Source organism: Lagopus muta, chromosome 1 (genome assembly GCF_023343835.1).
Source record: "Lagopus muta isolate bLagMut1 chromosome 1, bLagMut1 primary, whole genome shotgun sequence".
NCBI lineage: Eukaryota > Metazoa > Chordata > Aves > Galliformes > Phasianidae > Lagopus > Lagopus muta.
The window spans coordinates 165,865,569-165,877,860 of record NC_064433.1 but is presented as its reverse complement, the minus strand read 5'-3'; the positions used below and the strand labels follow the sequence as shown (position 1 = coordinate 165,877,860).

Sequence of the window (12,292 nt, the reverse complement as noted above, 5' to 3'; positions counted from 1 at the left end):
CTCAAGTGATTTAGTAAGGCAAGGGTTTGCACGCACTTAGTGCTGCAGCTTTGGAGTTACTACACTGATCGTAATCCCCAGTCACAACAAAATACCAAAACATGGACCAAGCTGAAGGGCAGCATAAAGACATAAAACAGCTTGTTTTAAAACACACTTACTGGGCTTGTTCCTTGGGGAGGTGTTTTCTGCAGCTGAAACATCTCTCATGTGAGGAAGGCCTGCACAGCTTCTCTCCCCAGTGCCAGAGCTTGGCTTATGCAGCGCAGGAGAAAACTTCACAGCCCCAGCTCCGGTTTCAGCCCTGCAGCTGGGCTGCCCCTACACCAGCCAAGAGCCAACTGGCAGCAGAGTGCTGACAGGTTATAAAAAGAAGGAAGAAAAAAAACCCACCACCAGTACTCTCCTCCCTTAGTTTCATACTTATGTGCTTAACCATGTGGTGGGTTGGAGTGGAGGAGGAAAGCAGTGCTGGTCACATCCGATGCTGCCCTCGGCTTTTCACCCTTTGCTTGTCCCTGCAGCTTTTTTTATTCTCTTGCTCTCTTAGGGCATCTCTCTGTCCCATGCCTGGTGCAACCAAGTGCTTGGGAAACCCCAGCTCAAACCTGGCAGTTAAAGCCCAGATGCTGCAGCAGCTGCTTCCTTCCCCTGAGCAAGTCGCTGTTGCTGAGCTGAGTCAGGCTGGCGTGGTGCAGTCCTTGCAGTGCTTTCAGCAGTAGCCACCTGGGGAAGATGCTTTTATTGAACAGTACCATCTGCATCGAGACACCTTGGCTTGTGGTACTGCTGCTGATTGCCTCCCTCTGCTCCCACTGACCTCTTCAGCTCCAGCTCCGCATCCCTGGGATGTGTTTACAATTGCAAATTGGGATTTCATCCTCCACCAGCTGGCAAGGAAGTGCTTGCATTGCCACCAGCCTGCAGCAGGAGAGCAGCAGTTAAACACTGCCTTCGTTCAGCTCAAGGAGAAATGTCTCAGTTGGAGAGAAAGAAAACTTGCCAAGCCTGAAAGTACTTGGCATAAACAGCCCCACACTGCCGGGGCGCAGGCTTGCTGGTTGGTGGCCCTGCTCTGGTGGGTTCATTTTCCCCTGGTCGTGGGGCTGAAGGTGCTCTCATCCCCCAAATCAACCAGTGCCATAGGTTGCTCACAGAGATGAATGATCTAAAAGTTCCCAGTGATCACAAGCCACCACCCGAACAGCCTCCCCAGGGATTTGGTGAGTCCCCATCACTGCAGGTATTCAGGAATTGGCAGTTACCTCAGTGCTTTGCAGTGCTGAAAGCCTTCCTTTCCTCTTGGAGGAGCTCATATCTCCATGTAAATGCCACTCTAAAGACCGAGATAAAATTGTTTCAGGAGATAAAACAATTAAATAGATCAGGAGTGAAAAGAAACAGTCATTCATTTCAAGTTTTGAAAGCCAAATTACACAATTTTGGGAAAATACTTTTGGGAAATTCTGGACGCTTGTGAGCCTGAGGTGTCAATGACTGCAGGTGACACTGAGCATCATTTCAGCCAACTGTCCAGAGTTTCCCACCCAAACTGCAACAAAGACAAACATTTCGGGAGGTTTTGGCTAATGGGCAGAGGGAGACCTTCCCATGCCAAGCAATCAAGCTCGCACTCCTGTGTCAAATATTTGATACTGAAAGCAAAGCTCTCATAAGCACAGGACCAGCTCGTGTTGCTCCCCAGCAACAAAGCAGGACCACTCTGTTTTGCTCAGGTGACTTTTCTGCTTGGTGCTTTTTGCTCCCTTGCTTCTTGCTGCATCTGCCTGGCTGGATGCTCAAAACCTGTGGGGGCCACCAAAATAGGGAGAGGGCAGCAAGACCAGCCTGCAGGAACAACCAGGCTTCCCTCTCCCCATGTCAGTCTCCAGTCCCTCACCTTTTCAGTCCTTTCCAGCTTGAGGACATCAGTGTTCCTGCAGTGTTCCATCATAGGTGCTTTGCATCTACCAACTAAGTATGCACACCAGCAAAGCTATTTTGGTGCAAAAACCATCGTTGGTGGCAAGTTCTTGTATTAAAGCTGTCAAACACCACGTTAGCTCCTGGGGAGAGACTGCTTGCTGAGTCAATTCCAGCATTAAAGCATGGGCTAAAGCTTTCCCAACACCTTCCCACTCCAAAGCTGCTTTGCACAGTGTGGCTGCTGGTGTCTCAGCATCACGATGCCTCACGTGTTTGTTATGCATGTGGCCCATGGGACCACACGGTGCCCAACACAGCATCCAGCACTGCAGGAGTTGGTTCCCAGCATCACCAGACCTGGACTCACTACAGCAGCAAGATTCCCTCCGCTCAAATCTGGCACTGCAGATCACAGAGTACAAAACTGCTGATGACTCAAAGAGATGGTCAACAGGGAGGAGTAATGTTAAGAACGTAGATGCACTTTCAATTTCATTTAATGCCATTTAGCACATTAATATGTCTGCTGGTGCCTGTGGGACCTGCTCATTTCAACAACTAATATTGAAGAACATCTGCACTAGCACAGAGCTCAGCAGCAAGTGGAGGCAGCAGCACGTGGGAAGACCATCGGGGAAGCAGCGTTCATCGCTGCTGTGAGTTCATGGTTTAAATCAATCAAAATGTGGGGGCTGGGGAACCAGGCACAAACACCTACAAGCTGCCTCCTCTCCTTGTGCAGATGGCAATCCTGCTAGCAGCACCCACCTTTGGTCCCCCTGCAGAGCAAGCAGAGCAGAAGTGGGGATTTTGGCTGGTTCTTACATGCTGGATCCGGAAAGGTTGCCCCAAATGTTGAATATCTGTTGCAGCTTCACCCAAAGAGAGGCCAGTCCTCCATTACCTTGAGCCACTGCAGAAGGGAGAGTTCTGGTAGCAGTGTCTGCCCTGCTGATCGGTTCAGATGCAGTCAAGTGTTGAATACATGGCACGGGTCCTGGGCACCACACAAGAGCATATTCCAGCCCCTCAACTGGCACCTCTGCAGGCTCTCCAGTCACCATCATTTTGGGACTGCTCCTGGATTTACAATTTCTTTCCTGCTCTCGCCTTCCAAGATCAGATAGAAAGCAGGAAAAAAAAGTTTCTTAGCTGTAGTTTTGAAATGGTATTTCTTCGTTGTCTCACTCTTCTTCATCTTGAATGCTGCAAGGCTGGATGAGCTGAGTGGTCTTTTCCAACCTTAATGATTCTTTGATTCTAAGTCAAACAAAGCACGTTGGCTTTCCTAATCTTGTCACTCATTGGCTGAAAACTCCACTGCCAGTTTCTCTCTACCACTCTCCATGTTTTCACATAAATCCCCAAATACAACCCCATATACTCTTCTAAGCTAATCCTGCTAGAGATCCTACTAGATAGAGATAATCCATTCCCTCTGAAATGGAGCAGTCATTTTCACTTACACTAATCAAATAGCATAACATAAGTTCCTTAGAAGCATTAACAGTTGTTCTGTTCAAACTAGACAATTGTATCAGTAAACAAGAGTTGCATGGCATTCTCTGGCATGGTTTTAGAAGACCACAGGAAGGTTTGTCACTATCTTAGCAGCTCAAATGGGGCACAAATGCAACGAAGAAGCCCAGCTTCCAGCGAGCCAAGTCTTCCCATCCTACATGCCTGCAAACATCAGTCTGCAGAGGACTTGAACAGCATGGGAAGGACAGCAGTACGTGAGGCTCTGGCTATTCCTGGGAAGGAAACAACTTATCATAGAAACAACTTATCATAGCCAGCAAAGAACTCTGGCTTCCTGGGCTCCTGTCAGCATCTTCAAATACCTCCTGCAGCAGTAAGCAAGCTGGGTCCTGCTCATAGAATGTGGGGAGACAGAAGTCACTGGCAGGATTTATAAGAGCACACACAGAGCTGTGGAATGTGACTGGTGTTTTAAAAAGCCTTGGTTGTCCACCTGCTGGGATTGGGCAGATTGTGCTGCAAGAGGCTGAGCACCAGCGGGAAGCACATCTGTAGAGAGGAGTTTACACAAACAATTTGATAAGAACAGTCTGAGCAAAATTAAAATGCATGACATGCATAGAGGGTCACTTGTTACGCAAACCTGAGGCATTTGATCCTCCTCCTAAGCTTTTATTGCTTGAAAGTGCACCAATAATGAAATATTTGCTTTTAAAATAGGTCATTTATTTTATTACTGTGTGCAAAAGCAATGGACCCATCTGAAGAACTGGAAGGAATGTGACAGTCATGCTATAAAATCTCACCTACTTCATTCACAGACACACTAAGAAGTTCTTTTCCACTGTTTTCTTTGCTCTGTTTTTTAACACACGAGCTCTGAGAATATAATTAAGTGGTCCTGTACCACCTTCCTCCCTGCTCCCTCCCAAAAAAGGATGCTGAACATGCAACCCTACAATCTACATTTCAAAAATGGGGGAACAGAGAAACAGACACCTTAAGAAATCTTCCCCAAGCACAAGGGAACCCTGTCAAAAAGCCACCAATAAAAACATGCTGTTTAAAAAAACGGCATACGTAAGACCTTCTAAATCATGACATGTCTTCAGTCAGTAAGATAGGTCACTGCTTGGTACAAATTAAAACAATGCTTTTATTGGTATGCTTCAACACAAAACATAGGTAACACTAAAAAAAAGCATAAGATATATCTATTTCCTGATGTACCTAGCAGACAGTTCTCTTTTTCCCTCAGTCGTCCCCTAGAAGGGACTCATCTTTCCCACAGAACTGTGTATCTAATAGCCCTTGTTTTAAGGTTTTCTAGCTGTGCTGATCTGTTCCCATGAAGTCTCAAGGCTGTGATGAACTGTTTTGGCTGTTCTTCCTAAAGCCTGACTGCCAAAGGAGCACAGTGTCTGTGCACCAAGCACTGCACGACTTTAGAGCCTTCCAGGTGAAGTCCTGAAGGATGACAGCAGAAGTGAGAGCATGAACCTGGTTCTACTTGGATGCAAAAAAAGGAAGTTACAGGTTTCTCTGGGACATGTTGCCCTTCCAAGTCATTGAGGCTTAGAAGAACCACAAAGCTATCAAGAAAAAGCAAGTCAGAACGTAAAAAGATTTCTAATAAAGATTAATCTAATCCAAGTTTATTCTATAAATATTTTTTTTGGTCAAAAGACAAACATTTATAGAAACTTAAAAGAAATATTCCTTTGAAAAACAAATGGAGCTAAGGAAAATTACAAAGTATTGGTTGTTTTCATTTAAATTTAACCTTGCAGAGTTACGCTGTGCTCAGTCCTGTCTGCAAACCCATGACAGCTCCCTCACTGCAATCACTCTCCTCCGTTGTTCTCTTTTGCTTCATGAGCAGTTTCCTTAATCACTTTTGTCTTCTACTTGGTAATGTCTATATTCTGGCTTCAGCTCCCATGTGTTTTTGTGGGTCCCCTTCACGTTGTAGATGCCTATTTCTCTTAGAATTTCTTTCAAGTATATCTGAAAGGAAACAAGACAACAAATTACAAAGACAGGCAACTGCCACAGTTCATACCTGATGTTCAATCTTCCACCACATCGCGTTGACTTTGCTAACACAGAGAAGACAAGGGGCAATAGGTACAAGCTGCACAATGAGAGATTTCATCTTGATGTAAGGGACATTTTTACAGTGGGAGCAGTCAGTTGCTGGGACAACCTCTCCAGGGCCATGGTTGAGTGCCCATCACTGGATGTTTTCCAGCTTTGGTCGGAGGAGGTTCTCAGTGATCTCGTCCAGGCTCCCTTTTCCCACAAAGGGAAGGACCTGCTGATATTTCAAATTCTCTTCCATCCAGTGACCCTAAAAAACGGCACACTTGGAAAATCAAATGACTGAGACATACCCAACGTACCCAAAGTGTCAGACATGCAGTTGGTCTCAAAATCTGTGCACGGCTACATTTCCTGCTAAGTGATGAAGGCGTGGGGGTGCTGCTTTGCTTTCTGCTTCGGAAGCTTGCTGCCATGCCAGACGTTAATGGGGCAGATGGCAGATCTGCATGAGGAGCACTCCCGGAGGTGGCTGTCACACGGCTCTGTCACCGCAGCCCTATGGACATGCTCCTGGCTCTTGCTCCCTGTGCAGTCACATCAATGCTACTGTCTCAACAAAGTAAGGCATTATAAAAGCCTATTTCAGGCCCTTGGCTTTTCTCAGCTCCATCTGACCTCTACATACACGTGTCTTTCCTTGCACGGCTCCCTGTGACCTTCGCTATGAAATTCATGCAGCTTGCCTTAATGTGGCCACTGTGCCTTTTGGTAAGTTGCAGTTACCACACAGACCTTCCTGCTGGAGTTTCACAAGCCAAGCTAAAAGCTCCTGGCTTACAGTAGGAGAATCAGCTTCCTTACATTAGGATTTTCAATACCTTTAAACCCGCTGTCATATTCTGATCCGACCAAAGCCTCAAGCTGTTGGTTTTCAGCTGTTTTGCAAAGCTTTCAGCATTTTATTTCTGCCTTGTTTTTAGGGAAGTGTTGAGTAGGTGCCAGAGAATTTCCTAATATATTCAAATATTAAGACTAGGCAGGGAAATTAGGGGAGAAAAAAAAAAAGTAAAGCTATGATAACCAGTAGCACAAACTTTTACATAAGACAGCTCACAAACATTGCCCTCCTTTCCTCCTTGTAATAAACATCAATAATTTGTTGCATTTTTTAAAGAGCCATCTCCCTGCTTGCTTGTTTAAATATTTATCAGTGCTGACTTTGGAGGATCACCATGGCAACTGCAGGCCACAGTTTAAGAATCTCCACATTAAAATCACAACTGCTTTAGTCCAGATACTTCAATCCTCACTGAGTGCATATACTGATCGGGAGCTATGGGAACCCTGGTATATTCGGTATCTCCAGTTACACTAAGTGAAAATATCAACATCTTCCAAGTCATTAATGGCAAATATTTGTTGGTGACAGTAAAGAAGAACTGCCTGATCTCTTCATAGAATCACAGAGTTGCTAAAGTTGGAAAAGACCACAAAGATCATCCAGCCCAACCATCAGCCCATCCCCACCATGCCCACTGACCACATCCCTCAGTGCCACATCCATGTGGTTCTTAAGCACCTCCAGGGACCTTCCTTACACTCTGTTCATTTTTTGCCAAATGAAAAAACTGGGAAATGAAAATTATTTGCAGTGACTAAAAAGAAAAGTTCTTTTTTTTTTTCTTTCAAGAAAGCTGTTGTTATTCTCTCTCCAGTTACACATAAAAATTTACAGAGCCCAGAATAGCCTGATCCCACATTAACAATGATACTTCATTGAAGGCTCACGTAGCAAAAACGATCCTTTAAAAAGACACCCCAAAGCAATGAGATTGCTTAAAAGATCACTTTGTCCACATTAGAAAGATGCCCACACCGGACTGCAGGCACAAACTAGCTCCTCAGGGTCTGCTGTTTGCCTGAGGCAGCCGTGCTTCTGCTCACTGCAGGGATGACTTCCTTCAGTTTTGGGGCACGCACGATGCAAAGCCCAGCAGGTGGCAGCAGGAGATCGGTGTGAGGCTCCTAACACACCTTCCCAATGCAACTTGATGTAAAGATGCTGTCACTGTTTGACAGTTGGGCCCATACGACAAATCTGCTCAATAAAACAGCAGTGAAAGTGCAAGCACTTTTCATGGAATCACAGAATCATAGAATGGCCTGGGTTGAAAAGGCCCACACTGATCATCCAGTTTCAACCCCCTGCTATGTGCAGGGTCACCAACCAGCAGACCAGGCTGCCCAGAGCCACATCCAGCCTGGCCTTGAATGCCTGCAGGGATGGGGCATCCACAGCCTCCTTGGGCAACCTGTTCCAGTGAATATTTCTGTACACTGATGCTGCTACTGTGGAATGTTTTTTTTTTAAAGGTGATCAGAGCAGGTGGAAAAGCTATTATGTGAGTGCATGTAAATGTGTATGCTTGCACATCCACTGCCTTGTTTGCTATCATTGTGTATGCACGTGTATTAGCTTTTGGTAGTGTCACCAACAGATACTTCAATAGATGGCAGCGTGGGTGGGAGAAATACGCTCAGATTCAAGGTTAAATTCTACCATGTGGACAGATTCATGAGAATGAAATACAAAATGCACCCAGTCACATGAAGCACAGCAAGACACAGTTACTGTGTTGAGAGACCGAACCTGCAGCGTGGGAGCCAGGTCCCAAGGTGGGAATGGGGAGAAGCACAACATGGTGAGCGAATTGCTGCTCCTTTGTGGCACTGCCTTTGGGTGATGTTTTGCATGATGTGATTCACAGAATCAATCACAGAATCATAAAGGCTGGAAAAAGCCTTAAGGTCATTGAGACCAACTGTCAACCTATCGCCACCATGCAACTAAGTCATATCACTGAGTGCCACAACTACTTGCTTCTTGGAAATCTATCTCCTATCTCACCTAACACTGTGTGCTTCATGCCTCCGTGCCATTCCACCCAGTTCACAGAAGGTTACTTTTAATTTCGCAGAATACAGAATGGCAAGGGCTGGAAGGGACCTCATGGATCATAGATCTCCAACCCCCCTGCCACATGCAGGGCCACCAACCTCCCCATTTAGTACCAGACCAGGCTGCCCAGGGCCCCATCCAACCTGGCCTTCAACACCTCCAGGGATGGGGCATCCACAGCCTCTCTGGGCAGCCTGTGCCAGCACCTCACCACTCTCTCTGTAAAGAACTTCCCCCTGACATCCAACCTCAATCTTCCCTCCCTCAGTTTAAAACCATTTCCCCTTGTCCTGCTGTTATCTACCCTTTCAAAGAGTTGATTCCCCTCCTGTTTATAGGCTCCACTTAGGTACTGAAAGGCTGCAATGAGGTCACCTCACAGCCTCCAATTTCAGCTCATTTTCAGATGCAGTTCCCCAGGCAGTGCCACTCCTGCCTCAAACTTTCTAGACTTCCAAGAATTTCAGTTAGACAGAAAACTAAAACGGAACAAATTAACCCAATGTGATGAGTGAGATAACAGTTCTGCCACAAATAAGGGCAGTACAAGCCTGCAGCGACTGAGGTTTGAAACTATCTGCCATCTCTGCTCCGAGTGGAGGAACTAACAGCAGAACTGAAACATTTTTGAAAAGATGAAGGAGGCATTCACTTCCAAGCTCTAAAAACCCTTCTGAAACTGCAACAAAAAATAAAATCAAACCAGAATTAGCATAACCATTACTTAAAGCTGAATGTAGGAAAAAACTGTAATCAACCTACACTATTTTGAAAAGCTACGTTTCTGATTAGATGACTGGTTCCATTCCTTCCTGGTTCCAAATGCTCCAACTATTTGACTGCTCACACAAAAAGCGTATTTCCTTCTCAGCCATTAAGCCCAAATGTGGAATTACAGCAATATTTCTAGGCAGCACTGCATATTTGCATGTGGGTAGGTGACAATGGATTTGCCTAATACTGCAAATTGTTACTTTTAATTAGGAAGAAAGCCAAATAAAACCAGGCTTCTCCAAAACAAGAGGAGTTTGCATCCAGAAATGACTTGCTTTGTGATTGCACAATCCCAAAATAAAGATGGCAGCAACTTCCTCTGAGAGATGCAATATATTCTGCAGCAAGGATTCCATTTACTATTTACATTTACTACTGCATAAGAAAAATACCCTAATATATTTATTACTTTCCTGGCAGAGTCTTTGATTCCCTTAAGTGTATTTTACATATTATTAGTTAGAGTCCACTGGTTGGCAACCCTGCACGAAGCAGGGGGGTTGAAACTAGATGATCATTGTGGTTCTTTTCAACCCAGGCCATTCTATGATTCTAGAGATGTAGGCGCCCAGGAATTCATTTCAACAAGAGCTGCAGCAACCACAACATTTTTCCCTCACTTCTGAAAATAACCTCAGCATTTAGAAATCAGAGAAGAAATTACATATCCAGAAAATCTTAGACGCTATGACAGAAAATGAAGCAGTGAACACTCAGCAGAGATTAATTAACAGCCAACCTCTGTGCAGCATGTGTGCGCCTATTCAACCTGTTGGCATTTATGATTTTTCTTAGGAGGTCTGGCTGCTCTGTGAACAATTGGGTCACAGTGAGCACTGGGAACAGATACTTCATTTTCAGTAAGAAATACAAGTTCCACATTGGAGGTTGAAGCCCTCAGCATTAGAGAAACCCGCGCACAGAGTGAAAACTGGCTGAGCAGCAGGAGATGATGGGTAGTGTTCTGAAATGGAACTGAATGCCATCAGCAACTCCTAACAGAAGTTTTTAAAGGGAACACAGTTGGGAAATTATCACAGCTTTACTTTTGAATTTATCAGTATATTGGCTATTCAGTGAAAGAAGAAAGGCACCAGAAAGAGGGTTTGATTCAGTTAGAGCATCCAAGCGTGAGGATGCTGTAAGGGCACCAACACCTAAGGCAAAAGTCCTCCAGGGAATTAACAAGAAATCCCAATTCTTACAGTTTGAAACTGAGACTGCACAGTCCTCTTTGAGGAAATGGTCTAACAGCTGGCTGATCTCAGGAGCCCTCAGCTAATTAGGAGCAGAGGGGCTGCCACCCAGACCCTGCATACACAGACAGTGCATCGTGCTACGGGCAGAACACATTCAAGAGCATAAATTTACAGCAGACACACATAGGGAGATTTACAAATTCATCATAAATATAATAAAAGTATTCACCTGAGGTACTTTGCAAATACAGAATACAAAACTGCAAGAAATTTGTGTCAGAAGCACAGCTTTTGCAGGCTCCTTGGAGATGACGCAGAGCAACAGGTACATTCCAGAGATAAACTGCATTGCAGGAAGATGATGACTTTTGTTCCCCCATGGCTTAAGTGGGAGTTGCAGAAGACTATTTCTAGCTGAAGTCATGTTAGATGGGATAAATCTGCTTCAGCTTACATTGAAAGTGATCAAGATAGTGACTGTCACACCTATCTCTTATTAAGAAAAAAAAATTTCTTGCCACTGCTTTCATGCCTTTCTCCTCCTCCTTCCTCCTTCTCCTTTTCCATCAGCTGCAAGCCTTCTATGCCACACAGATAAGGAGCTGAATCATTAGATAAATCAATGAAACAGCAGAAAGAGATACATGATCCAAGTAGTTTCTTCTAGGTTACTACAATACTGTGAACCTACATGTATTTGAACTGGGAAACATCTTTGTGCAGTTTCTTGACTGAACGCACTGTGTACCTTATACTATACAAATCACTGGTACTGATCCACTTATCTTAACCATCAAATGAGCAAAACTGGTAAGCATTTCTATTCTCCCTCTATTCTTTTGCAGAGAAGTATTTTTTTCTACTTTTCTATTTTTTTCCAGCTATCACTGTTCCTTTTTCTGCTTTAGCTCTGTTAACTTTTGAAATTGTAGCTCCATTTGATCTTAAACACAATTAAGTTTCCCTAAGTCTTCTGAAAACTCAGCAGGGTTGTAGAGAGACATCAAAGTCAACAGTAAAAAACATCCAAAGTACAAAAGATACCCTCATATCCACAGTGGAAAACAGGCAACAACAGATGCTACAAGCGCTGTTCAATGGAAGCCACTGATGAATAAAAGAAGGACAGTTTCAAACTAAACATCAGGAGCATGGGCAGGTGTTTGGAGCATGACTGTGGGTGAGGCTAAGGTGATACAGATCATAGGAAAACAGATTTTGCTAGTCCTACCAAATAGCCACACAGCTTCTGCAAACACTTCTAATTTTATTGTGCTAGAACTTTATCTCCTCTGTGTGCCCATCTGCAATGAAGCCAGGAGACAGGAAACAAAAGAATCAGCTATACAATTTCCTGACCTGCCATCCCATTTCCTCAAGAGCTACAGCAGCATTTGGTAAGCAAGCAAAAATTACCCATTTTGTCTGTTGCAGTATCCCCTCACTGTATCCTGGTCTATAAGGAAAGCCTGAAGAGTAGAAGAAGGGAAAGAACTGTGAAGTTTGTGTTGACAGAGAAAGGAGCTGGCAAACACTGAAGATTAGCACAACCACCACGTGAGTGTAGGTCTTCATGCTTTTCTTGTTTGTGTATCCAAAGAAGTCTTTAAGAAAATCAAAACAGACACTCAAACCCTCTCTACTCTAAGATTTCTTCTATTTGTAAAGGAAATTAAGAGCTTCTGCAGGTGCTGACATAATGCTCAAGTTCCTAGCATGAACTACTTAGAGAAATAATATTCACAGAAGACACGGAAGCATTACAGAATTTGGTTTCTAGTATTGAAGAGAACCTAAATAAACAAGAGATCAGGTAAGTTACTCAAACCACCTCTCTCAAAAGTTTACTCACTGCAATGCTTTGTATCCTATGCAGTTCAATAAGGGCGCACTTAAAAGCTGCTGATTT

The 12,292-nt window shown here is 44.3% G+C and overlaps 1 protein-coding gene across 1 annotated transcript in view; it reads right to left on the bottom strand.

The window, feature by feature from the left end:
* Positions 1-4,546: 4,546 nt before the first annotated feature.
* Positions 4,547-12,292, bottom strand: part of GTF2F2 (general transcription factor IIF subunit 2) — a 90,774-nt gene continuing 83,028 nt past the window's right edge. The window contains exon 10 of the mRNA XM_048964266.1: positions 4,547-5,415. Within this exon, the coding sequence (XP_048820223.1) occupies positions 5,296-5,415 (120 nt within the window). The 3' untranslated portion in view covers positions 4,547-5,295. The remainder of the gene's footprint in view (positions 5,416-12,292) is intronic.